Here is a 25,927-nt window from a genome sequence, read left to right on the forward strand (position 1 = left end):
AGCTCAGGCATTCAGTTAAACACTATTCATTTAAATTCCTTTGTGTTGAATTCATTAAGCTCAATTAGCTGTTTTACAGAAGTCACAAAGTTTATTTGTATGAAATTTTTTTATCAAAAAAAAATAAAAGTGATCTGCCATCTGTTCCCAAAGTTTTGTTCATTACAGTGGAAGCAGAACTGATCTTCAGGGCAGTGCTCTACAAGCAATCCCTGAATATGTCCTTCACCCACGAGAAAAGAACATCTTTATGAAGTTCAGAAGGAAATATTCATGACGTAAGGTTTGTAGTAGAAGTCAATGAATGACAGATTTTTTTTAAGCCAGTCTTATGGAAAAAATATTGGATGGTATTATTAGTTTGAAACTGATGCATTCTATCCAAATAAGGTTACATTTTAGTTTGTGTGGTTTTGACAATGACTTCCCAGAGTAGCCTTGGGTTTTCCCATTTCTTTGAGGCAAGGCTGACCGTTTTTGTTGCTGTTTGGAAGGCCAGTGCAAGTAAGAAAACCAAGGTACTCACAACAGATGTGAGGTGAAGAAGGAGGCAGCCAGGAGACTGGTAATCTGCTACTTGCTATTTATTGCTGGTTGCCATGATGAAAAACTAGATAAAGAAATAGGCTGTCTTTTCACCTACACTTTCAGTCTTGCCATTCTCCTGAAAGCTCCACTAAAAGCTGGTAAGGGCTCCATTCCCAAATAACTCTGCTTCTAAAAGTATACACAGACACAGAGAGGGATGAATGAGTGAGGAATGGCTTCCTATTCAGAGTTGAAACTCTTCTGCAGCTTTGACACAGTATTCCTACTAACACTGCTCATACTCTAGAGCAAGAAAAAAATTGCGTATATGTTGGGTGACATGGTTCTTTCCAGCATTGTTCTCTCAACCCATATGGGGGAGCAAGGCGAAGACCAACATTGTCTTTTCTATGGCCTTATTAAATCCTATTTTCTACCACAACCAGCACACAAAATGGAATTTCTTGCAGAAGTACCACTGCTTACAAAGACTTATGAGCAGAGGAGCGTGGGGGAGGAGGAGGCACTCAAAGATGCACCAGGATCTGAGAAAACGGCAAGATCATGATTTTTCTCTCTGGGGAATTAAAGACTGCTAATTGCTCTTTTGCAAGGCATGGGTAGCAATTGTCACATTAGACTGATGTGGAGGGATGTCTGTGTTGTGCTGGAGGTACAACCCGAAGGGTGATTGTGTGCAGAGCACAACCGCCCGTCCAAGGGGTTGTCAGATGCTTCAAGTAATCCAATTTGACGTTTGTGTGTTAACTTTCTTGCAGTTACCTTAATCTGACTTTGGTTCTGAAGCCATTCGTAGGTTGATAGTAAGCCTTCTCAGGCGTGCTCCCAGATACTGAACTAAACTGACTTGGCTCCACTTTCCCTGCTCGTCTTTTCCAAAGGGAGGGTGGGAGATCACACTGTGTGACGCCAGTCCCCAGCAAACCTCCCTATTCGGCTCTACATGATCAACACCCCCATGAAAAGTGGGTTGAGGGCAAAGCCGTGGAAAACAGACTGGTGAACCGAGCAGCAGCTCAAAACACTTCGAAAATCTCCGCGCAGAGTGACTGTGGGAAGCTGGTTGGGAAGGCACAGCGCTGTGCGGCGGCGGGGTCGAGGCTGGAAGGCGTCCCGGGGGCAGGTGTGGGGCAGGGGGGACCTCAGCCGGGAACGAGCCCTGCTCCAGGCAGCGCCCAGGGGATGATGAAGGCGAGACCTCCGCCGGTTCCTGGGATGCTCTGAGCACGGCTGCGGCGCGAGGCGACAGCCGCCCTGCAGCGCCGGGGCCTCCGGCAGGGCCGCCCGCGCTGCTCTCCCTGGGGAGCAGCCTCGGGGGCGGCGCCGCTCCCCTCCCTCGCGAACTACAGCTCCCGGCGCGCTTTGCTGCCGCCTGCCCTGCCCGGGCCGGAGCGCGTGGCGCGCTGCCCTGCGGGAACTGTAGGCCGTGGGCTCCGATGGTCAGCGGGCGGCGGCGGGCGGGCGGCGGGGGTCGGCTCTGGGCGCGGTGACCGGCCCGGCCCGGGGGCAGCGCCGGGGCGGGGGTGCCGCGGGGACGCGCCTCGGTCCCCCGCCAGGCGGCGCGCGCGCTCCCCGCGCCGGATGCTGAGCGGGGGGGCCGGGGGGGCGCGGGCGCGCGCGCGACGAGGCAGAGGGGGGTGGGGGGGAGGGAGAGCAGCCGGGGGAGCGCGCGCTCGTATGTAAATGAGCGGGCGTGAGGTCAGAGGCAGATGGAAAAGGGAACAGAAGGAATGGCCGCCGCGGCTCCCGCTCCTCCTGCCGCCGCCTCCCAGTGCCGGAGCCCCCGCTGCACGGCGGAGCGCAGGGGAGTCCGCCGAGAACTCGACTCCTGGCGGCACCGGCTCATGCACTGTGTGGGTAAGAGAGGGGCGGCGGCGTCCCGGCTGCGCGGCGGGGCCGGGGCGGGGGCCGGGGCGAGCGGGCTGTGCGGGGCACGGCAGCGGGCGGGCAGCGGGGGCGGGCGAGGCGCCCCGAGCTCGGGTCTAGGCGGGTGGGCGGAGGGGGCAGCGGGGATGGAGGAGCGGCTCCAGCGGCTTTCTTGGAGGGCGGGAGCGGAGACAGGGTCCGTAGGGCAGAGCGAAGGACCTACACCGCCTCCGGACAGCGGACGGTGGGTGTTACGGCTTCGGCTGGGGCCGCTGGGTCCCTCCTTTCGCCGCCGACCGAGACCCTTCCTCGGCTCGGCTCCTTTTGTCTCAGCTCCTCGTCGCTGGCGCGGCGAGCGCCGGTGGCTGCCCCCCTCCTCTCCTCCTCCATCGCCAGTGCCTGGGGGGCGGAGGGGGGAAGGGAGCCCGCCTCTGTGTCTGCCGGAGTGTGTGCCTGCGCCTTTAAGAGGGAGCCGCTCCTGCACTGACGGTTGGGATTTGAAGTTTTCCCTCCCCCTGGAAGTTGTCATGGCGACAGCAGCTCCCCCCCCCCCCCCCCCCCCTCGCCCCCGGGGCTGCCCCGGTGGCTCTCGTGCCCGTAGCTTCCCGGGCTCACGTGACTGCCCCGCGCGTGTCCGGCGGGCGGGGGCGCGCGGGCACCGGCGGCGTTCCCGCCTGGAGGAGCCCCGGGAGCGGGGCTAGGGCTGGGGCTGCTCCCGCTCCGCCCGGGCCAGCGCAGCCTCCCCTCCCCGCCCCGCCCCTGCCAGCGCGGGCACTCGGTGCGTTGCCGCCTCGCTTGGGGCTTGTTTGTCTGTTTCTTTATTTGGGGGAGGGAACACTCCTGCCAGGAACTGCTTATTTGTATTGTTTCAACAGCCCTTTCCCTTCTTGGGGAAGTAGATAGGATCCTTAATCTCCAAGTAGCGTGTTAGTGTCATTGCCCATCCTCCCCGATGGCTGAGCAGGGAAGCATATCCAGTATGTCTGGGAGGGTGAGCAGCGATTCATTCAGTGCTGCTGCGAGCACTTTGGATCAAAGAAGGGAATATCTGACAGGTACACTTACAATTGCAGGCAGTTATCTTTGTTCGAGTTCGTGGGCTTGTTTTTTACGTTTTTTCAGGAACCTGATAGCTGCTACATATAAACAAGCTTCTTGCTGCGTTGCCCGAATAACACTTGTACACACCTGTTACAACACCTGTGTGTATGTTATCACACCTGTGTATGCTTGCACTGTCTTTTAATACTCTTAAGTTATAATATTGTATAGGCAAGCAGAGTTTACGTATTTCCATACAGTACTACAGTAGATAACACTTCTTACAGTAAGAATGCAATTTAATTGGAATATATAGGGAGAGCCAGTTTGCTGGCATAGATGCTACAATAAGCTGTTAAATCTCATGGACAGACACCTCTCCCAGTATGTCAGTGGCAGTTTCTGTGGTTACCTGTTATTTAATGACATTTCACTTATAAATTTAAACTAAAATCCCAAAAGTCTGTGCGACAGTGGATGACGGAAGGGACATTTGGATGGTAATTATATACTGTTGGATTTGTTCAGGAAACACAGTTGCACAGCACAGCCCTCAGTGAGAAGGATTGCAAAGGAATACCACACCTTGGGTCCTCTGCTGGGCGGATCTGCCGTGTTTAGGGAACTCCTTCAGAGTTGATTTTTGACTTACCCTTTCACTGAGAATTGCAAAGTGCAAAACTGTCACATAGTTACTTAAATTTTACACTGATTGCATTGTAGTGGTGCTTCATATTCAGCTTTCTCTTCATTGGAGTAAAATTCATTTAGGGAATGATTTCTTTCTGTGTGTTCATGGTGTAAAATTCAGTTAATAAAAAGGAGCCCTGAAATGATTAGCAACTGCTAAGGAGGAATAACATGGGTTATGGTTTAAGAGTTAGTCAAGAGCTATCTCAGTTAAGAACTGTAACTTGGCGTGCCTGTTGAGCAGCCCTTATCACAAAGTGTCAACAAAGTGGCAAGAAAGTGAGTAGTCAGGATAATGGAGGTAGACAGGATAATGGAGGTAGAGCACCCGTAACAGGTTTGGGCTGGGGGGGTTTTGTGATTTTTGTTTTGGTTTTCTTTCCCCTTTAGTCCACAAATCAGTTACAATCAGTGGAGAGCCAGTGATGTTTAGGGACCTCTGCTCAAAGGGTTCAATTGCTGAATTCTTTGTTGGTCAAAACCTGGTTGCAGACCTAACTCTAAAGCTAATGCATATATTTAACAGCTTAGGTTTTGCCAGCCTAATATGATAATTTGTTACCTGCAGGATATGATTTAGAGTCTCATGTCAAAATGTTCAAGCATTTAAAGAATTTGAGAAGAAAAACAGTGATAAAATTTTACTAACATTACTGAAAATTTGCTTATTTGGTATCTAAACATACTTGAAGCTACAAAAGGCTTCACATTTTAAATGAATGGAATATATTAACAGAAATTCAAAATAGGTGTTCAGTACAAAATGTCTGTTCAGCTGGCAGTCCTTGTGTGCATTATGTTGAGCACTAACATTCCTAAGATGCCTAGATTTTTGCTTACTGTCCTAATTCTTGCATGACTCAATAAGACTTTAAAACTAGATGCTCTTAAAAGGCACCTAGAGATCTCCATTCTCTTGGTGTTCTTACAGCATGCATAGTACGAGCTAACAGGTGCTGTTTGTAGCAGTGCTTACTGCTCTGTTATGCCCTAGGTACAGTCTTTGTGACTACATCTAGAATTCTGTGTTTATAGAAAAGTGCCAGAAAGCTCAGATTTGAAGTATCTGACTTAGCCAGTAACTGAGTTCTATGGTGGTTTAAATTGGAAGGTATTTGGTAGAGGTGACTATCGTAGTGGTTAAAATTTGCTCTTTGATTAAAACTTTGTAATGTGAATTGGTTGATTCCATTCCATTGGATGGAGAGACTTTGGCAGTATGGAGCAGTAAGTCTAGCTTTGTGGTCAGCCTTCAGAAAAAGGATCTATGCAGTTTTTTTCAAGAAGTCATTGATCCCACTGCCCAATTTAATTTGAACTTTACGGGTAGAGTGTTGGCAAGTACCTTGAGTTCCCATTACTTTCATGAATAGACACAGTGGATAGACCAAGTAGTTGCTAGAGTGCAAGGAAAAGCTTCAAGCAGAAGGTTGTGCTTTTACTATGTTATCCCAGTATCCTATGGGTGAAGCTTGGGGCAGTAATGCAAGGCTTTAATGGAAAGTGCCAGGTAACTCCAGTCATAGATGTTGAAATCTTGCTAGGACCTTGCAGCGTATCATGAAAATATAAGTGTCTGAGTAAAACTTTCATTTTCAGTGAAAGATTAAAATATCATTGCAACTACTTTTTGAAAAAGAATAAATTGCTATTTGAGGGGAAGGGCAGAAGTTTTACTGTTCTTCTGCAGCTCAAGGGCACACGTTTGACAGGAAATAGCCCTGGTATTGCTTTCTTATGAAAACTGAAATTTGATCAAAGTGAAAATCCATTTTTGCATGCTTGTGAAATCTAGCATACAAATACTTCTTTACTCTTGTTACAGTTTTTCAGACTTTTTTCCTTCAAAACTAGGATACATTAATGCATCTAATTCTGTTTTGATAGGTATGGACTTTAAATTATTAAGTGTTTGAACTTCTGCCCCTGCTTACTATTTTTTAACAAGCTGTCTCACAAGTGGGCTTTCCAAGAAGAGGCATTTCCCCCCAACAAAAGATTTGTAGCTACTGCATGTGGTGGTATCCTCACTCTTGCAACATTCCTGCATTAAGTACCTCATATCTTTATTTGGACAGTACACGACAGTGTTCTCGCTTTCACTGTGGCTGTCAGTACTTTACAGAAGGCTAGTGTCACTTTTTTTTAAATTCTGCTGCAGTTGTAGGTGATTTTGTATAGTTGCAGTCGGAGAGGTATTTCTTTTACGCGACATCCATAATGTTCATGTGTATCTGCTAATGATCATTATGGTGGCTCAGTGCTCTGTTACTGGTCAAGCTACAAACAGACTGTGTGCAGGAATTATTTCAAAATGACACCTGCTTTGAACTCCTTTGCTTCCTTGTCACTCCAGCATCTTTAAACAGTGAACAAGCCTGCTGTGGCCATAGTGCAGCATCCATATGATGGACAGTAGTACTGGTGTAAGGTGTTCTGTGGATCTGTAGTGCTTTGAGCTGTGATGGGGAACCCTGAAAATGATTCCAGTGTGAAACAGATCAAGGAAGTAATCTCAGCATTACTGCAAATGTTGGAAGAAGAAAAGGAGTTCACTCTCAATCAGAATCACAGCACTGGTTCACTGGCAGGTTTTGGTGCCATGAGGGAAGATGGAACCATGTAAGGGAATAGCTCAAACTAGTGTTACAGAGTCAGGTGTGCAAGTCAACATTAGCATTGAAACACTTACTATGAAACCACAGTTTTAAGAATGCAGTGAAGTGCTATTTTGCATCATAAAGTCCCGTGGAACTGTTACCGCAATGGAGAAATTGCAATTCTGACTGCATGTTCCTACTGCTCAGATGCTTGCACTGCTTGGACCCCCATCTGGTCTTTTTAAACTCAGTAACTGGTCACCTGGCTGTTGGAGTTGGAGGTTTGCAGAAAAAAAAATCCATGGGATGCTGCTGCAAGCATAGATGAGGGTGGGACTGTGCAACAGAATCAGGATGGATAATAGCAGAAAGGAGCCATTGGATTGGTTTAGCTGCCTGTGGCGCTGTCAGCTGCCAGGAATGGAACACAGCCTTAAACGCAAAATTCCAATTTCCCCTGAACTAAGCAGGTTAACAAAAGAGGAAAAAATGGTCAGTGTGTGTCTGTAGGTCAGTAGAAGCTGCTGCAGTGTATGTATCACATTAACTGTCTTTAGATTGAAATAAGAGAAAACACATGGGGTTTATTTTGCTTTTGTTGGACTATCTTTGTTTTAAATATGTAGCTTCTTTTCTGTGTCCTCTCACAGTCCGTTTCAACTTTTCTCTCCAAAAGAAGTAATTGCCTACTGCTGTCATGTGCTTTTGAAGGGCTGTGTTATAACTGATTCTTGTGAGAAATTCTTATGTGTGAACAGTACAAGAAAAGTTAGATGAGTGACACCCAGAGGCTTAAGTTTAAAAGGCAGAGGGAGAAAGTCCTGTGTATTCAGCAGTAGATGCAGTACCAGTTCACTGATCCCTTGTGAACCTGCCATTGCAAGGACTTATTGAGCACAACTTTTATGAAAGACAAAACTGTACCTGCTGCACAGGTACCTGCTACGTGGATTGTGCTGGATGCAAGCAGTGCTTTGTTTGAATTCTTTGCACTTGGAACAGAAATGTGTTGCAGGACTTGCAAGTAGATTGTTGTATCTTCAGTAGTGTTGATAAAACCTGTGATTGTTTTTGGTGCTCCCTATGCCTAGATACTGCTGTGTGGAAGCAGTTCAAGTTTCAAGTGTTCCAGGAACACTTTGTCAGTGTTTTTAGGCATAGCTTGAACTTTCTTACTGTATGTTCTTATATAGTAGCTGTTTACTTTTTACATAGCTGATAGTGAGCTGAGAAATTTAAACTCTGATAGTCTTTCTACATTACAGGCACTGAGACTTTCCTAAGCTGGAACTTGTGTAAATCAAAACCGTGGAGTGCAGATAAAGTCACTGCAGCTCCATCTCAGTTTTTCCCTTGATTTGGCATTCAGTAACTGTGTACTCTAATGCTTGAGGTTGGTAACTTTCAGGGGATTTTTTTTTTGGTTGATGCAAGACACAATTTTATTGTGTTTTCTCTTGATTCTCTGTTCCTACCTTCATGATTTATGTCAACTGGTATGAATGTTCATTTATTAAACAGTTCAACAAACTAGACTGTAAAACTAATCTAGCTTAACACTACCAGAAAGTAGGAAGGGTAATGTGGCAAGAGGAAGAATAGAAAAGAAAAGGTCAGATCTAGTTTAACTTGGATCAGTTTTCTAATCAGGTTTACTACATACCTGCTTTTTGTCCTGAGTGAAATTAAGTAGCTTTCCTGAAGAGAACCAAGCTTCTGATTTTTAGCAACAGTTTTTTGTGGGTTTGAAGAGAACTGGAAACTAAATTGGCTGAAGAGTGTCCTGACCAACCAGACTGTTGATGAGAGAAAGAATACACTATCAATAGCAATAAGATCTTTCCTCTTGTTCTCTTTTCGTAGTGGAACTTGTCGGGTGTAACAGTGAACTGCCCTTCTCTTTCAAGTTAATCTGGGGAGCCTACTATGGGTTTTTTTGTTGTTGTTGCTCTGGGTTTGTTTTCTGTTAGTTGAGTCTCCTGAACTGTCTTGCTGTGTAAGGGAAATAATAATAGGAATGTGTCGTGCTGATCAATTTTTCATATCAGTGTATGCTGTTGAGAGAGGCTGTATTACAGCTCCTCGTAAATAGCCTGTGCTGCCTACAGCTAAAATGGGAAAAAGTGGTGCCTCTTCCCCTTTTCCACCCTTGCCTTTATTTTTCAGCTGCGTTATATGGGTGTTTTGAATAGATAGTTACAATGGATCCCTTATTGAATATGACTCAAGTATCAGGGCTTCAAACAAAGTTGTTATTCTAACCTTTAGAGTTCAGTGCGTTTACGTAAAGTGTAGAGGTCAGAGCTTTATAGACTTCACTAACTTAAAATCCTTTGTCCTGGTTAGAACCACTGTCTTTTATGTTATTCTTGAACCTTGCTCTTTTCAATGTGCTTGGTGGGAACTTTGATAAGATAGGTTGGAACATTAATAGAGGTTGGAACAGAACTGAATTGGTGTGACTCACATGTCTGCTCTCACACTTCTGAAAAGTAGAATGGCATTACAAATTTAGCTACTATACGTTGGGAAAAAAACCACAGAATGTAAAAGCAAACAAAAACAAAACCAAGCACAACCTTTTTGGGGGGTTTAAAGTTGTTATGGGATATGTCTTTTCTAGTGCTAATCTATCATCCTTCCATTCACTAAAGGCTTAAAGAAGAAGAGGAGAGAGAGTAGGGAAGGGAAAATGAGTGGTGGTGGCTGATCTGTTTGAGCCTGTAAGGGGACAGAAGATGTATTTCAAAGAGCAGGAACTCTGAATCAGCAGAAATGCCTTGAGCAGTGGAGGCTGAATGCCTTTTTATGGTGTGTGGTCCACAGCATGTCACTCTGCTGATCAAAGAGCCACGTGTCAGGGGTTTTTTTGTTTCCACTTCTGGCACAGACCAGGTTCCTGTGCAGTATCTTGAGAACATCCTAGTCTTTGCAAAATTCTTCTGGAGTCTCAGCTACTGCTCTTTTAATTCTCAACATCCATCACACTTGTATCTCTGTAGAAGCATGTGATGTGTTGCAGGAGTGAGAACTGGGTAATGTCACTAGATGTGATTTCTTTTGGGTTTTTGTTTTGGTTTGGTTTTTTAAGTCAGTTGGTAAATGAAAGCTCACTGAATTTGTGATGTCTTTAATGATGCTTCTCGCTTTCAGTTTCTGTGTAACTTTGGTAGGTATCCAATTACGAGACATACCAGCTTTTGTGGCACCTGGGGGTTGACTACTCTGTGTTCAAAGTGCTGTTAGTGGGAAAAAAGTTTGGGGGTTTAGAGTGTTTTATTCTAAAATACTACTAACTTCTTTTAAAAATTTTAATTTTCAGATTATAAATATTTATCTTCCTCCTTTCACAGTTCCCAGCTTCTTCAAATCACCTTAACTAAAAGCAAGTTAGTTTTACATATGAATAATAGTTCTCACCATCATAATTCCACTGCTTTATAAACTAGATTTCTAGTCTGGTGAGACATTTATAGATCGGAGGGCAGTTTAATTAGTCGAGGATTGAATATGCTACTGCTTTTTATAACTTATCAAACAGCTTTGCGCATCTTATTTAAAAGTTTTATTTTCCATTCTAAAGGCACAATACCATCTAGTAATGCCAGGTTAAAATACTACTAGTGCAAAACTGCTGGAAGTCTTTTGATTAACAGTGAATTCATACTGCTGCCATATATAATGTAGATTATAAAAGAGTGTTTTAAAGGACTCCTTCTTGTAATTGCAGCTGTTGGTTTGGCTCCCAGAACAGCAAGGTCCAGTTAAATGTGAAGATCTGACTTTACCTAAGTGTAGCTATTAAGCCCCCTAATCTGAAAATGGGGGAGGATTATCAAAGGGCTACTGTTTTGTGACCTGTAGTTCAGATGCAGGTCATTCCAGTGTTAGCCATCTGATGAGCAGGAGAAGAAAAACAGAATCTACTTCAGTTGTGCTGCTGCCTCAGAATGTTCTGTGGAAGGACCTTACTCCTAAATGTGACAAACTCTTTCAAATGTTTGCTATGCTACCTGCTGAATAATGCAGTGATTGTGGACTTACCTGTGATTCTGGTACATACCCCTTCAGTTTTCTTATTCTTTCTTCCTGGACCATCTTTATCCTTCTCTTTTTCCTCCAACTTTCATAAGTAGTATTTAACTGACTGAAAAAAAACCAAAACCACTTAAAGTTCTACAGTACAATGGCTGTTGGGGAAATACGGTTTATAAACACACTTCTGCCATCTTGAAAGGTGTCCCTGCCCATGGCAGGTAGGACTGGAACTAGGTGAGCTTCAAGGTCCCTTCCAACTCAAACTGTTCTATGATCTTACCTATTTCCTTTGGAATTTTGCCACCTGTTGTGTGTTCCACAGTGTTGTGGTACCTGGCTTTTAAGGTCAGAGATCTTCCTGTGGTGTTTAGAGAGTCAAAGTAATTTCAACTGTGCATCTCCTTATGGTTTCTTTACTTGTTTCCAGGTGTGTTCCTGCAGGTTCATTTCATTATATGTGAAATGAAATGTCTTGTGTTTATCTCTGAGGCCTAGAACATATTTTCTGCTGATGCAATCAGTCAGAACTTCAGAAATACTTGTACACTTCTTTTAATTGTTGGTTAAATGTATTTGGCAAGGTAAAAGCTACTCTTCAAGGAAATTTTCTTCTTCATGCTGGGCCATCTTCTTCAGCGTTACTTGTTGTCTTCCTCCCTTTTTGTTAATTCCATACCTATTTTACATGAGTTGTGCAAATTCCCCTTAGGTGTGACGCAGTTTTGTCTTGAGATGCAAACTCATGTTTAAATTGGTTAAACCATGACAATACATATGTTATAACTCTGAGATGTGTGCCATAGGCACTTAATACCAGTCTGCTGTAGTGGTGTCCAAAAGCATCCTATTCCATGTCACCAGGTCCTCACACTGTCCAATGTGGAGCTCAGAAATGTGAGGTGGCTCTTGATTTTTGGCCTTTCTCTTTTTCCTTAGGTGCCTTACTGTAGTTTGTTTTAATCCCTTACTGCTTTTTAAACAGCAGTAACAAAACCTCCCTAGACTGATGCAGGCCTTCTCTTCTGGAATGCCAGATGTTATGCCTTCTCAGAAAACATTTCTTCAGCAAGACCATCAGATGGGTTAGGATATAGTTGAAGGTACCTTTGTTTTCCATCTGCACCATTGTCAAAGAGAAATAGTATTGAACAGTAGAACTTACGATGTTGGTTCTTACCTTGAAATGTTCAAAGTATCCAGAGTGTTCTGAGCTTAGTGGTGATGTGAAAAACTGCACTTCTGCACTGACGCCAGATTAGCTCCTGTGCACTGTCCTCAGAAGCAATGGTAGATCTCTTGAGTCCGGGATACTAAATGCCTCATTGTGTCACTTGCACAGAACAGCGTGTTTTCTTAAACTGAGGCCTCTCAACAAAATGTGAAAGTTTCACTGGGGAATTCACATTAGAGAGAAACTGTTTAGTAAATCCTAAAATACCAGAGTTTTTAAGGAAGCATTTGTCTGTAAATCAGTCATGTCTAAATTACTGTTGTCACCTTTGGGAAGCACTCTGTCTCACAAACCTTCAAAGGGTGAACCGAAAGTTAAGGGATCATCGATTTCTTGTTTAATTAGGCAGTGTGTTCTGCTGTTACACTGCAGGAGAAAAAGCTGGTACACACTTGTGTGTGTTCTGAGCAAACTTGTGTGGTGACTTAGATTATTGAAGTCTGTGGTGTTACTTGCTACATTTCAATGTGATGACTTTAAAGATACTTCTCCAGTGGTTCAGGAGGGGGTTTTACTGGCCCAAACCTGAATTGGTAAGGTCTTTCCTTCAGCTTGTTGTGGGAGAATGCACATTGCATGATGACTGGAAGACATGAAACAACCTGCATTAGAGGAGACTTTACAATAGGAGTTTAGTTTATTACATTTTATTGCACAGTTTTTAGTTTTTACACGTTTATTGTTACCCCCTTACTGTTTTCCCCTGTCAGCTGGGGACAAGCAGGCGGCAAAGTCAGCAGTGGCCTGGCGGTTAATTTGGAAGTCGTAAAGGCACCAATATCAGGGATTGCAGTCAATGCGAGTGATCAGCGTTGGGACAAGAGAAAGGGCAGGATCCCTCACCAACACAGGATGGCTGTTCCCGCCCCAATAGCCTTTCTTCCATTCCACCACCACAAAATGGCTGCCTTTCCTGCCAAGCGGCTGCACAAGATGGTTGCCAGGTGTCCATACAGCAAGATGGCTGCAACTGTGATATCCTACAAAATGGTGCCTACCCTCTTGCCATACAACATCATGGCGGGACAGCCCTGCAGGCCCCACCCACTTCAGTCTTCCAGAAATGGGAGCTTGCCAAGATGGCAGTGCCCATAGGCTGGGCCTCCCTATAATGCTGCGTCCTGGTCCCCTGTGTGCCAACACCAGACAAGCACCCCACATTGATTCTAATGTTTGTCAACCACCACCTGTTACCATTGCAGGTGAGGGTGAACCAGGGGACTTTTGGATCTCAGGTTCAGACCCGTCCTTCCAGAATCCCAGTTTGCCACTGGTTGGATCAAGAGAGTGTCACAGTTTCTGTTGGTAAGACTATTGCACAAGAGTTCATGCCCTGCCTTATGGCTTCCCAGCAGGACAACCAGCACCAAAGGAACCCTAAAAGATGTAGAAGAATGAGACCCAGGTCCAATCACACTTAACTGCAGTGACTCAATACAAAGGAAAAATGAAATGATTTCTGTTAAAATCCTATTTTAGATTAAAATGTTTTCTGTTGGGATTTTGTTTTAGATGTGCCTGTGTTTTAATTGTCTTTCAGATATGTTTTTACAGGTCTGAGGCTGGAATGTCTAACCCATGAGATAAAAGGAAAAAAAGAAAAACGATGAATTGGTGGTACAAGGGGTTCGTGCATGGTTGGTTGGATGGGGTGGTCACCAGTGTGAATGAGACAGTTAGTGTGTTATGAATGTATCCCCCGCAGTTATTTTACCTTAAGAACACATTGTACAATCGAAGTGAATGCTACCTCATGCTATCCTACCTCAGATTCACCCTCCCTCTAAGAATGCTGTGATTTCCCCAGAAATACTCCCTTAGATTGCCTCAGTGATAACTTCCAGTCCTGCATAAAGGTTCATACGAAGAAAGTATTCTTAAGTCAGTAGAAGGTCTGTGTAGAAGAAGAAAGTCTGTGTAGGGTAAGATAAAATTGGTTTATGTAAGTGGAGGAGAGGAGCAGCAGAGAGAATTGGAGAAGTGAGAAGAGAAAAGGAAAAACGGAAGGATTAAAGCTTTGATGTCATTATTAATAATAATGAGTGTTCAAGGTTTGCAAGAAAAGGAAAATATTGGAAAGGTAACAGTTATCATTGGAGCATTATTTGGCAGTATTTCTGAATCCCTTCTTTAAGTAAACTCTTGCCTCCTTTATACAACCCCATAAACAATCTAAGCTCAGACGTGCTTTTCAGAATAATTATGTTTCTTTATACACTATAGTTTTTCCCAATATATTCGATGTGTATGTTGGGCTGATTATAATTGAAGTAATTTTTTATGTATTTTTGTTCTAAACTGATTAGTGTTATAATGTGTAAAATGTTTAGTACTCCACTTTGTACCCCAATTTATTCCCCCATTTAAGATGTCTACCAGAAGCTGTTGTACCTCCATGTTCTCTGCAGTGATATCTCCCATTTTCCCTCCTTTTGGCCTTTGAAAAGTCAATCTCCCCCACCTTTCATTGTTTCTGTTATCAAGTCTGTTTGTACTGTTCTTCCTTCTTCTTATTTCCCCATGTTTGGTTGGATGCTTTCAAGCCTCTTATTTTGTGTGATGTCTCCCAAGTCTTTGTTCCTTTAGAAATCACAAAAGGAGGAGATGTGGGAGAACGCACATCTCATGACGACTGGAAGACGTGAAACAACCTGCATTAGAAGAGACTGTTACAACAGAAGTTTAGTTTATTGTGGTTTATTGCACAGTTTTTAGTTTTTGCAAGTTTATTGTTACTCTTACTGTTTTCCCCTCCTGTTGTTCCCTTCCTATTTCTTCCCTTATAGTCCTCCATATTGTCTTCTTCCTCACACAGTTTTTCCACCTTTTCCCAGAACCCTGTTTCCCCATTGGTCAGTTTTTCTGCCCCTGATGACCACTGTCCCACTGGTTCTGTGGTTACCCTGGTTACACACTCCACCCCTGTCCAAGTTCCAGAACCTTCCCTCCAGAACCTTGTGTAAATCCAACTTGTCCTTGAATAAATGGCTTTTGTGCCTTTTTTTCCACTTGGTGCCAAGTGTGCTTTGGGTCATTTTCCTTCAGTTAGTGGCTCGTCAGGTTGTCACACATTGTAATAGCTTGATGGTTTCTACTTGATGTAGCTTTAATTAATTTCTGGCTTTTCCATATCGTGTGAAGAGAGCCCGACATCTTTTCAGAATCTGTCTTCTGAAGCATCAAATCACTTAGAGGAAGCCAGTATTACAGAGCATCTGAAAGGCCATGGGGTGACTGCTTGTTTCCTTGAGGCCTTTTTTCTTAATTTCCTTGGTAGGAACAAAAAATTGCTTTATCTTTTCTGCCCCATTCAACCACCAGCATGACAAACTCAGAAGAGGCAAAACAGCCTCTTCTACTGTTGCCTACAAGAGTAGTTACTTGGTAGTGATTTGGTGGCGTAGTTGAAGAGCTGTTGACTGTCCTTTGCTCTGTGTGTTGCTGAACTTCTCCACCTGCCCTTAAGTGACCTGTTTGTGTGGCAGTGCAGCATAGGTGCAAACTGGATGTTTGGCAGCTTCATCAGTTGTACACCTCAAGTGGTAATCAGGCATTTTCTCCTCTTCCCTTCTCAACCTTGCTGATAAGTAATAAATGGTGTTTTGCTCTTTGTGTGAGATATGAGTGATCTTGACCTATGAGACTGATAAAGAAGTTTACCAGATAAATAACTTTACATGAAGTTTTCCAGAATGCTGGAACTGAGATTTATCTGGTTCCTGCAGAAGTTTCCCTGTTGCTGGAAATGGAGGCTGTAATCATACCTTTCTTTTAAGAAATCCTTTTCATGTATTCTTGACCTTGCAGTTCACTTGACTTCTCTAAGTGGTTGCTGTTGTCTTTTTAAATTGTTTCATTAAGAGGAAAAAGTTCCCTACTTACAGATCAGCTCAAAGGACTGAATTTCCTGTTTTGCTTTGCTTGAGATTTGTGTGAAGCAGTGGAGTATGGCTGTCTTGGGTCAGAAAAACTCACTAAAATGTGAATGGAATAGTGAACTCTGGTAAAAGACTATATTTTCTCTTTATCTTATAATTAATGCTTCATGTGGGGGGAAAAAATCAAACCCAAACCCACTTTTAGCTGTTTAAACTTAGTACAGAATTTGTGCTGATGAATTGTTTGTTTTAAAGAGCAGAATAGGATCACTGGCTTTTTTCATTTTTGCACAGTATAAAGTGAAGAGGTATTTCAGTGTTTTTAGAGCAGACTAGCAAATTTGGAAGTGAGAATCACTGTCTGGAAATAATGAATGTTTGCTTCTGCTGAGGAAGAGACAGTGCTGGAATACAGAAGGAACCGAGTGTTTCTGAGACAGGATAGCTACTGTTTAAACCCATCTGCCTTGCATAAGAGCTCTTGTCTGTTCTCCACATGATTCAAATATTCAGAATCTTTTCACTATGTACTTAAAAAATGGATCTGGTTTTCCTATGTGGTGCTCCCCAGCTCAGGTTAACGATTGATAGTAGTGTGAGCTTTATAGACCCTAATCAGAATTTCATTACAAAACCATTACAAAAATCTCCCAGTAAATTCTCAAATCCGGTGCTTTCAGCTGAGTACTGCATGAGTTTTTTTCCACAGCAGATGATAATCCCAATCCCACACTTTGAATCTTACCATTTTGTGCTTTATATTGGACCTTTAATGATTGAGGAAGTTTTATCAAAACTTCTGACAGATGTTAATTGATTAAAGAGGAAAAAAAAAGGGGGGGGGGGAACTCAACTGCAAACAGATCACACCTCCCCCCCCAAAAAAAACCCTGACACACCAGCCAAACAAAACAACTCCACCCAAACAAACCTGTTTCATCTTTGAGTTGTGTCAAATGCTAAAAGCAAAACCCAGAGACTTTTTCCTGTTCTTTTCTTAAATGTGACATCTTTCATCTGATGAAAGTGCCTAATGTGAAGCTAAAATTTGTATTTCAAGTCTTTGTTTCTGTATTTCTGCTTTTTCAGTCTCCAGTGGGAAAGGTGGGAATTCAGTCTTCTTAATCAAATGTTAAACAATTAGAAACTTGGGTCTATTCTTTTCAGTTTATTATGAAATTCAGCAGATGTTCACTTAAATGATGTGGGTTCCAGGTGGTTTGTTCGTGGTGTGGAAACTGAGATACACTGGCTACGTACCTTGAACAATGTCATGTTTTCTTTTATGCACTGAGTGTGTTTAAGAACGAATTTGAAATCACTGTTTAGCTGAATTTAGAGTTCTTGCAAAGTAAGTGAAGCATCTGAGGCACTAGCAATCTTAACCTTGAGTACCAGAAAATCTTTTAGAGGAAATAGGCGAAGTTAATTTTTCCTTTAAGTTTTTACATAGATAAGAGTCCATTTCTTGTTAACATGTTACTAACTCTAAATTTTGTCTCATTTGCCAAGCCAATTTTTTTAAATAATAGAAACCAATAAATAGTTTCTGAATATGAGGAAGTTGGACCTATGGGGAGAGAAGAATGACTTTTCTCCAGTTCATAATTTCAAAGTCATTCGTCTGGAATAGACAGGTGGCTTGAGTGACACAGAAATCATAATTGAAGAAAAACCTTCTGTCAATTCCCATGAAACCCTGATGCTCTTTGGAAATTCCTCTTACTGGTAAAACTTGGTGTCAGGCATCAGTTTCAGAGAATGCTCTGAAGCCTTGCAACTTCATTAGCTTGCAGTAGAAACAGGGTGTAGTACACCATCCTAAGCTTCTGTGTCTCAAAAGCCCATCAGGGTAGACATGTTTTGAAATTATTATTATTTTTATTTTATTATTATTTTGGGGAGAGGTGTCAGTGAACTGGTGTTTTCTAATAACTGTATTTAACAGCCTTTCTCTGCAGAAAGCTTCCTGTCCTTCAATTCCAATAACGCAGGATGTGTGCCAGACCTATTTATTTGTTAGTTGACTGCTAGAGTTTCTCCCAGATGCTTGTTAGGTGTCCGGTACTGCATAGTAGTAAAGCAATGTTGTGACCTATTCATTGTTACAGACTCTCTGTGGAATTCACTTTTTCATGATGATTTAGTGGACATCTGACTAGGCCTTCATGTAAGAAAAAAACCTTTGTCTAGCAATTCTAAACTTTCAGGTAAAACACGCAAAATTTTCAGTCCTCTTGTACGTCTTAAAATTATGATGAAGAAACAAGAACATGCTTCAGGTATGTGGTCTTCTGGCAGTGGCAGTTGTTTCTCTGTGGCATTATTCTCCTCATGTTGTAAAACGCTTAAATTGATAAAAAAGGAGGAAGTCATGAGCATTTTTCCATGCTGGATGTAATTGTCTTTTGCGGTCACTTCCTCGTCCTGAATTTTTTTCTCTAAGGATACAAACTGGTCACATTATTGCTGGGACTGTTCTGAATAACAGTTGGTATCTGCCTAGCTCTGATGTAGAGTCCTGAAAAAAGAAAGGCAGTAGAATAAGCTTTAAGAGCCTGAAGAACACTGATATTCCCACCAACTCCATATTTCAATGTTCCTGTGTGGCAACTGGGATTAGATCGCTGTTCAAAGTTGGAGTTTATAGAAAGAATAGAAATGAAGTTCTGAGGACTGTCACTTGGAAACATTTTTCTCTCCCACTACAGAGAGATTACAGAGAGTAATCAGGCATTGGAATGGGCTACCCGGAGAGGTGGTGGATTCGCCATCCCTAGAGATTTTTAAACACAGATTGGACGTGGCGCTGGGTGCCATGATCTAGTAAATGAACTAGAGTTGGACCAAGGGTTGGACTCGATGATCTTGGAGGTCTTTTCCAACCCAATCGATTCTATGATTCTACCCAGAGAGCAGCATAGTGGCTTCTGAAGTGTTTTCCTTAAGCCTTTTAAATTATAAGTAACACAAGTCTCTCAAAATATCTTGCTACTATTACATTAGAAATTAAATCTACTTTTAATTTTGACAGTGTCTGGAAGGTACAGCAATAGGTGTCATGTGGGCTCTTCTGTTTACAGTCTGCAAGGACACATTCTCATTGGCATAGATGATTGCTTGGGAGTGTTGAGACGCTTCCTTTTTTATTAAACCTCATTTTTCTTGCTGTGATTTATAGTACCTGAATTCAGAGTTGATGGCAATTATGGTCTTTATTTAACCTACAAAAACTTTTTTTTTTCCCCGTTGGCTATCACCCTTTTCTTTAAAATTGTGAACAACTGGGGGGAGGCACAACATTTCCTTGGTTTGTTCTGCCTCTGAGGTATAGGCAGTCTCAGTCTCCCTCTTGGTATTCTGCTTAATACTTGTAACTGCTATAGCCGGTTCTGATATACCTGTTAGTTTCTTGCAACTGTATTTCATCACTCTCTTCACCCCTACTATAAAGCACAGCATAGAGTGTTGAAACTAAGGATTTTTATCCTAAGTGAAAAGTGAAGTTGTTCTGTAATCTCATGTAGGTTTTGGTCCCCCTGTCTCACTGGCAGCAGCATCATCCTCAACTGCATTAGTTCTTGGGGTCAAGATTTTTAGAGAAGGACAAGCATCTTTTTTAGCTATGGTTTGGAATTTGTATTGGAGTCTAAATAGAGGATTTCCTCCCTTTCATTTTGGAATCTCTGGTATGTTGGTTCCTGTTTGCTTAGGAAACTGAATCAGTATGGTAAAGAAAATGAGTGTTTTAAGTTAATGTTTAAGAAAGAAATGGATTCAAGCTAGACAACGTATTCAACAGAAGACACCTCCCTACTCCTCATGCAAAATCTGTCCTATATTAAGACTCAAGAATTTTTCTGCAAGAAAAATTGGCTGCTTCTTACCTGAGAATCTGGCCAACATTTTATCAAATAGTTTTAAGAATAGATATTTGGTAGTGACATTACAAACCAGAAAAAGAAAATCTTTGAATATATATATAAAAAAATATATATATATATATTAATTTTTGCTTCTGTTGCCATGCTTTGTGTCTTGAGTGTTCTGTCTACAAGATAGTTAATTTTTTTTTTTCTTGCCTCTTCTAAAAATGGCAAGAAAGTGATCGAGTGTTTGTTTGCTTATCGTTTTGTGTGTTTTGTTGTGGTTTTGTTGTTTGGGGGTTTTTTAAGACTCAGTACTTCATTTCTTTCATACTATGGTCAATCCTTTCCAGATTGTTGTAAGAGTAGATTTTAAAAAAAATAATGGAACCAAGTCAAAACAGACCACCATCAACAATGAAAACCCTGTGACTGAGAATTGTGTCAATATATAATCAAGACAAAAATTATTAATCTGTCTGTGGGTGGAGGGGCAGAGGGGACAGCTGCTAATGTGGAAGGATGTGGGGCAGAATAAACAGCCAGAGATGTTAACACTTAAGTTTCTGTGCTAAACACACTGCTCAACTCTTGTAAAATATTAAAATAACTGTCTTTGCTACAGAATATTCTCCTCTAACAAGTTGTAAGAGAGTTGCTGCTTGTATCCTAATGGTGAGTTAAAGGTTACTAGGTGTAATTCAAAAATTGAGGTACTTAATGCTTTTCAAAATTTTGATTTAATGTTACAGAATGCTCATAAAATCTTTTCTAAATCAATTGAGAGTGGTCTGATGTATCAAAGGAACTTGGTTATGGCTGAATAATAAACACAGGTATTCTTAAGGATTTTGAGTTTCTGATGCAATAATTTTATTTTCCTGTCACTTGGGGAAGGGAGACCATGTCTTTATTTGGAGACAAAAAAGTGCAATTCAGAGCAGATAACCATTTTTCAGGGAAACCAGTTGCCTACTGTAGTAGCAGATATGGTGGAGAACAGAGTGCAAGCACCTGTAAAATGTAGGCATGTACTTTAGAGGGCTGTAAGTTAATATAATTAGAAACTGAAAGGTGACTGAACACTAGCTGCAAGTCCCTTTCCTGTGAAAGGGATAATTTGTAAGAAAGGCAGGGAGATGACATTTGCCTTTTTAAGTAACATAAAATACTGTTCCCTACTCTTGCTCCTTTATTAATGATAAGTAATAGTTATCAATAAATATTGAAGCACTAAAATATACCAGTTAGAAGGGACCCACAAGGCTTATTGAGTCCAAGTCTTAGCCCTGCCTGGGACTGTCCCCAAGAATCCCAGCATGTGGCTGAGAGTATTGTCAAATGCTCCTTGAACTCTGGCTTGGTGCTGTGACCATTTCCCTGGGGAGCCTGTTCCAGTGCCAAACCACAATGTGGATGAAGAACTTTTTCCTAATATCTAACCTAAACCTCCCCTAACATAACGTCAGGCCATTCTCTTGGGTCCTGTCACTGATCCCCACAAAGAAGAGATCAGTGCCTGTCCCTTGTCTTCCCCTCACAAGGAAGTTGTAACTGCAGTGAGGTCTACACTCAGTGTCCTCTTCTCCAGGCTGAATAGACCAAGTGCCCTCAGACCCTCCTCATATGGCTTCCCCTCAAGGCCCTTCACCATCTTCATTGCCCTCCTTTGAACACTCTCTAATACCTGAATATCTTTCTTACATTATGGTGCCCAAAACTGCATACAATATTCCAGGTGAGGCTGCCCCAGTGCAGAGCAGAGTGGGACAATCTCCCCCCTCGACCAGCTGGCAATGCTGTGCCTGATGCCCCCAGGACAAGGTTGGCCCTCCTGGCTGCCGGGGCACTGCTGACTCATATTCAGCTTGCCATTGACCAGGTTCCTTTCCACGGCACTGCTTTCCAGCATCTCATTCCCCAGTCTGTCTGTGCATCCAGAGTTGTCGCATCCCAGATGCAGATCCAGCACTTTCCCTTGTTGAACTTGTTATGGTTGGTGATTGCCAAGTCCTGTAATTTGTCCAGGTCTCCCTGCAGGGCCTCCCTGCCTGCAGGGGATTGAACAGCTCCTCCCAGTTTTGTGTCATTTGCAAACTTGCTTAGTATCCCTTACAGTCCTGTGTCCAAGTCGTGAAGATGATGAAGAGCACAGGGACGAAGATGGAGCTCTGCAGAACCCCACTAGTGACGGGTGGCCAGTCTGTTGTTACCCCATTTATTCTTGCCCTCTGTGTTTGACCCATGAGCCAATTGCTCCCTTACCACATGTTTATCCAGCTGTGTGCTGGACATTTTGTCCTGAAGGATCTTGTGAGAGACACTAAACCTTTACTGAAATCCACAAAGATTACATCAACTGGCTTCCCTTGATCAACTAGGTGAGTTACCTTGTCAGAAAAGGAAATCAGGTTTGATAAGCAGGACTTTCCTCTCCTGAAGCTGTGCTGGCTGCCACCCATGACTGCAATGTCTTTTAGATGTTTACAGTACCTTCCAGAATAATCTTCTCCATAACTTTACCAAGCACTTGAAGAGAAGCAGTTCTTCTTTCAGAGAAACTGTGACTGGTGCTTTGTCCACCTCGAGGACTTGTTAAAAGAAAATAAAAAGTAGTTCCGATACTTGATGAACCTAATAAAGCTGAATTCTGTCTATGGTATAATTGTTTTCATCCAAGATAGCTGATTTATTAATGCAAACCACAAAACTTCCTTCAGAAGTACTCTTGTACTGGGCCAAACTAAATAATGCAGTCATGCAAATGTATAGAATGGGGAGAAGAGGAACTGAAGTTTGTCCTTTAGATATCATTCTTCTTTGAATTACATGTTGTTTTTAGAAGAGATCACTTTTTAGATGAGTGAAGGAGGGCAAACGGCCAAGGCGAGAGGAGGAAATCTTCTAAGTAATTGCTCTGGTGACAAAGAACCAAGCTGAATGCTTTTAATAGCTTATATATTTTCACATATGAAGGGAAATTTTTATTTCTCATGGTATTGTCAGTTAAGTCAGTGAGTTACAGAGTCTGTGTTGTACCTTGGCATGAAGCAACCACTACTTGAATAAAAGTGTACGGGGCAAAGGATGCTACTAATTAAGGAGGTTATAGCCCATTGGTTAGGGCATAAACCAGTGTGCAGGATCTCTCTCTTTCTACCCTTACTTGGCCAATTTCTTTCCAGTGTGATTTTAGTTTCTGAAACTCATACAATTTATGTAATCATCCTCACAGATTAAGAAATACCACCTTAAAATATGGGTTGTATGACTTCAGAATGGGAACAGAATTTACATGCTAACTAGATAAGTGTTTCTGTGTTCAGTGGAAAATGCAGAAATAGAAACTCTTAGTTGTTATCCAGTCTAACAATTGAGTAAAGTAACTATTACCACACCAAAGAATAAAACAAGGTAGTTTTATTTTAATGCTGCATGGCAGTACTGTGCCCAGTCTCATTAAATATAATCCTGCTCTTTGGATTTTCCTAATTACATTTTAAAGACCATTTGTTAAATTTTACAACCTTTTAAGAATTGAAATCAGCAGTTCTGAACCTACTTTCATATTAGTTTTCATTTAAAAGCAGCCTTAATGGGCTAAACTCTACACTGCTTAGAAGGTGCAGTGGTTTTCTACTTTAATTTTTCATTGCTTTCTCTGCTAAGAATATTGAATAAACTCAAAAAACAAGAGGATACATAAATCTTTCTCGCTGATGCTTGTTACTTGACAGCATCTTAAATAGGAGTAGAGGTGAGGCCTAATTTTACTTTAGAAGCTAAATAAGTGTTTTGGCCTTTAGTAAAACAACTTGAACTAACGTAATTCAGATGTGATTCTTGGTATAGTGAGCCACAAAGTGTAGGGTGATGAAAGTTCCTGGCAAAGTTAATTTTTTAGGCCCACAGAAGTTGTGAAGATTTCAACATAGGCTTTTTAACTTTGTTAGGTGGGTTAACAAAGGTGTGTTTTAGAGAGCCTCAAGATCCTTTTTTCATGTGTTGTCTCCAGAGGCTGTAGTGCTTAAAGCTAAAAATCTCATTTCATTGTAGCAGAAATACAGATGCATGCCCTGTCCTTCCCAGTGTTGTGCAGTGGGCTAACACTGTGCCTGACTGAGGAAAATGGGGTAAGAGAAGTAGAATTGAATTTCTGTGTGCTCAGGACTTTGAGTTCCTTAACAAGTCTCTAAAACAAAGTTAAAGGGAACAATAGGATTTCATCTAAAAGGTAACCTTTCAGCATTAAAATGAAAAGTAGAGCAGTAAATATGAATCATGTGAGCTGTATTGTTAAGCATCTGCCTCTTCCACTGAAATTGTTATCTCTGTAAGGAGCATTCATCTGCCATTTCTGATATGCATCCACAGGTACAAATAAAACAGTCTTTATGGCTTAGAAAAATACCAAATCAAAAGTGAATTCATTTAGAAGTGTTTTCATTTAACACTTTTATCAGTTCATCTGCTGGTGTTTTCCTAAACTGCAAAAAGCTGCAGCAGATCAGAGGAGAGGAGAGCAAGTACATAGGGAAGGTTTTTCTAGGTGGCTTAGGTTAGTGGTGTGAGGACAGTCTGAAGTACAGCGTTTTTAATAGGATTTCCCTTCACCTGGTTGGTTGGGTTTTTTTCTTAATTTAAACTGAATGATTACAGCGTGGTAGCCAGTTACATGGATTCCCAGTTCTCCGTTACAAGTGCCTGAGCACATATTCAATATGCTGCTTGCAACAGCTGTAATTATTGCAGTTTGCCTCGGTCTTGTGAGGCCGCTCCTTGACATTTAGTACTACTGTGTTCTAGCACTGAGTAAAAGAACAAATAAAAAGCTCTTTTTTTGAATAAAAAAATTAACTAAAAATTATTAAATTTTAGTAAAATGTCTCAAATATAGTTGGCTTTAAAAAAAAAGGCTGAGAATTGGATTACTTCTGAAAACAGAAAACTGGAAATGGGAAGAGAAAGAAAAGACTACTTGTGAAGGAATGAATACTCAAAGGTTAATGGAAATATATTTACTTTTATGAAATGGACTTCCATTTGAGAAGAACATACAAATGCTGGAATTACTATGGCCATATACAAGAGGAGGGGAATCAAGAAATTAGTATGAGGTAGAGTGTACCAAACATATCAAAAACTTTTTACTACAACCTGTGCATATTACAACTATTCGCTTTCCCAGCTGTATCATAATTACCTCTCCTATCTTCAGATTCACCAAATGGTGCATTTGAAAGCAGTACTCAAATGTCAGCTTCTATTTATTACATGATATTTATTCCTTTTTTGGCTGTTCTCCTAACATGTAGTCTGAGTCATTCAAATTTGTTGAAAATATACTTGTGGTCTCAGTTGTGATCACCTAGAGGATGTGGAGAGGGAAGGTGGAAACAGGCAGTTTGAGAAGGTGTTGAATTCAACTCTGAGTCTGAAGTAACTATTTCCTCTCAGAAATATTAGGGAAATACAGCTTTTGGAAAAACAGTAGTTAATGTATAGCTAAACCTGTCTGACCTCAATTTGTATTTTATAATTGTTCAATTACTGTATCTGTCCAAAATTAACCTAGACCAACCTTGTAAAAATCTTAAATCTGCACCTTGTGATTTTTCCATGCGCAGGGCAGTGTAGAATATCAATGGCTTCTACGGAGGCAGGGACCACTGGGCTATATACCAGTTTCTGAATGGAAGAGACTTTCCATGCTGCTGCTGCTGCTGAGGAGTAGAATAAGGAATGGCTCTGTCTGGCCATGCAGTGAGGAAGAGTCCTTGTGTCTTCCTTGAGTACCTTTAAGTGTGTATAAGATGCATGGTCTGGGAAGCTTCCATGAAATGTATCCATTTAATTATTACTGTTTTATTCATGACAAAGAATTTTACAGGCTGTACTGTCGGTATGTGGCAGCGTACGCTCTCTAATGTAGATGGGTGTTTAAGATGTTTCAGACACTAAGCAGTTTACAGTGATAAAACGTTAGGGGAAATTTAATTCATAAAGTTCTGTAGGCAGTTGAAAGGTAACTTCTCTTTAAGAAGATTTTATTTAAAAGTTGTGAAGGCAGCCTAAAGACTTCCTGTACATTTAATAATCATGTTTTAAATCTGAGTAAACTTGTAGAGACACTTAAGATACTGGAATTAATTCACAAAGTATTGGTTT

At 41.8% G+C, this 25,927-nt stretch overlaps 1 protein-coding gene across 10 annotated transcripts in view; it reads left to right on the forward strand.

The window, feature by feature from the left end:
• Positions 1 to 2,213: 2,213 nt before the first annotated feature.
• Positions 2,214 to 25,927, forward strand: part of LCORL (ligand dependent nuclear receptor corepressor like) — an 84,022-nt gene continuing 60,308 nt past the window's right edge. For all 10 annotated transcript variants that reach the window (XM_071556728.1, XM_071556734.1, XM_071556735.1 and 7 more), the window contains exon 1: positions 2,214 to 2,406. In XM_071556728.1, coding sequence (XP_071412829.1) covers positions 2,259 to 2,406 — 148 coding nt within the window. In that variant the 5' untranslated portion in view covers positions 2,214 to 2,258. The remainder of the gene's footprint in view (positions 2,407 to 25,927) is intronic.

The sequence above is a fragment of the Pithys albifrons genome, chromosome 5 (assembly GCF_047495875.1).
Source record: "Pithys albifrons albifrons isolate INPA30051 chromosome 5, PitAlb_v1, whole genome shotgun sequence".
Taxonomy (NCBI): Eukaryota; Metazoa; Chordata; class Aves; order Passeriformes; family Thamnophilidae; genus Pithys; species Pithys albifrons.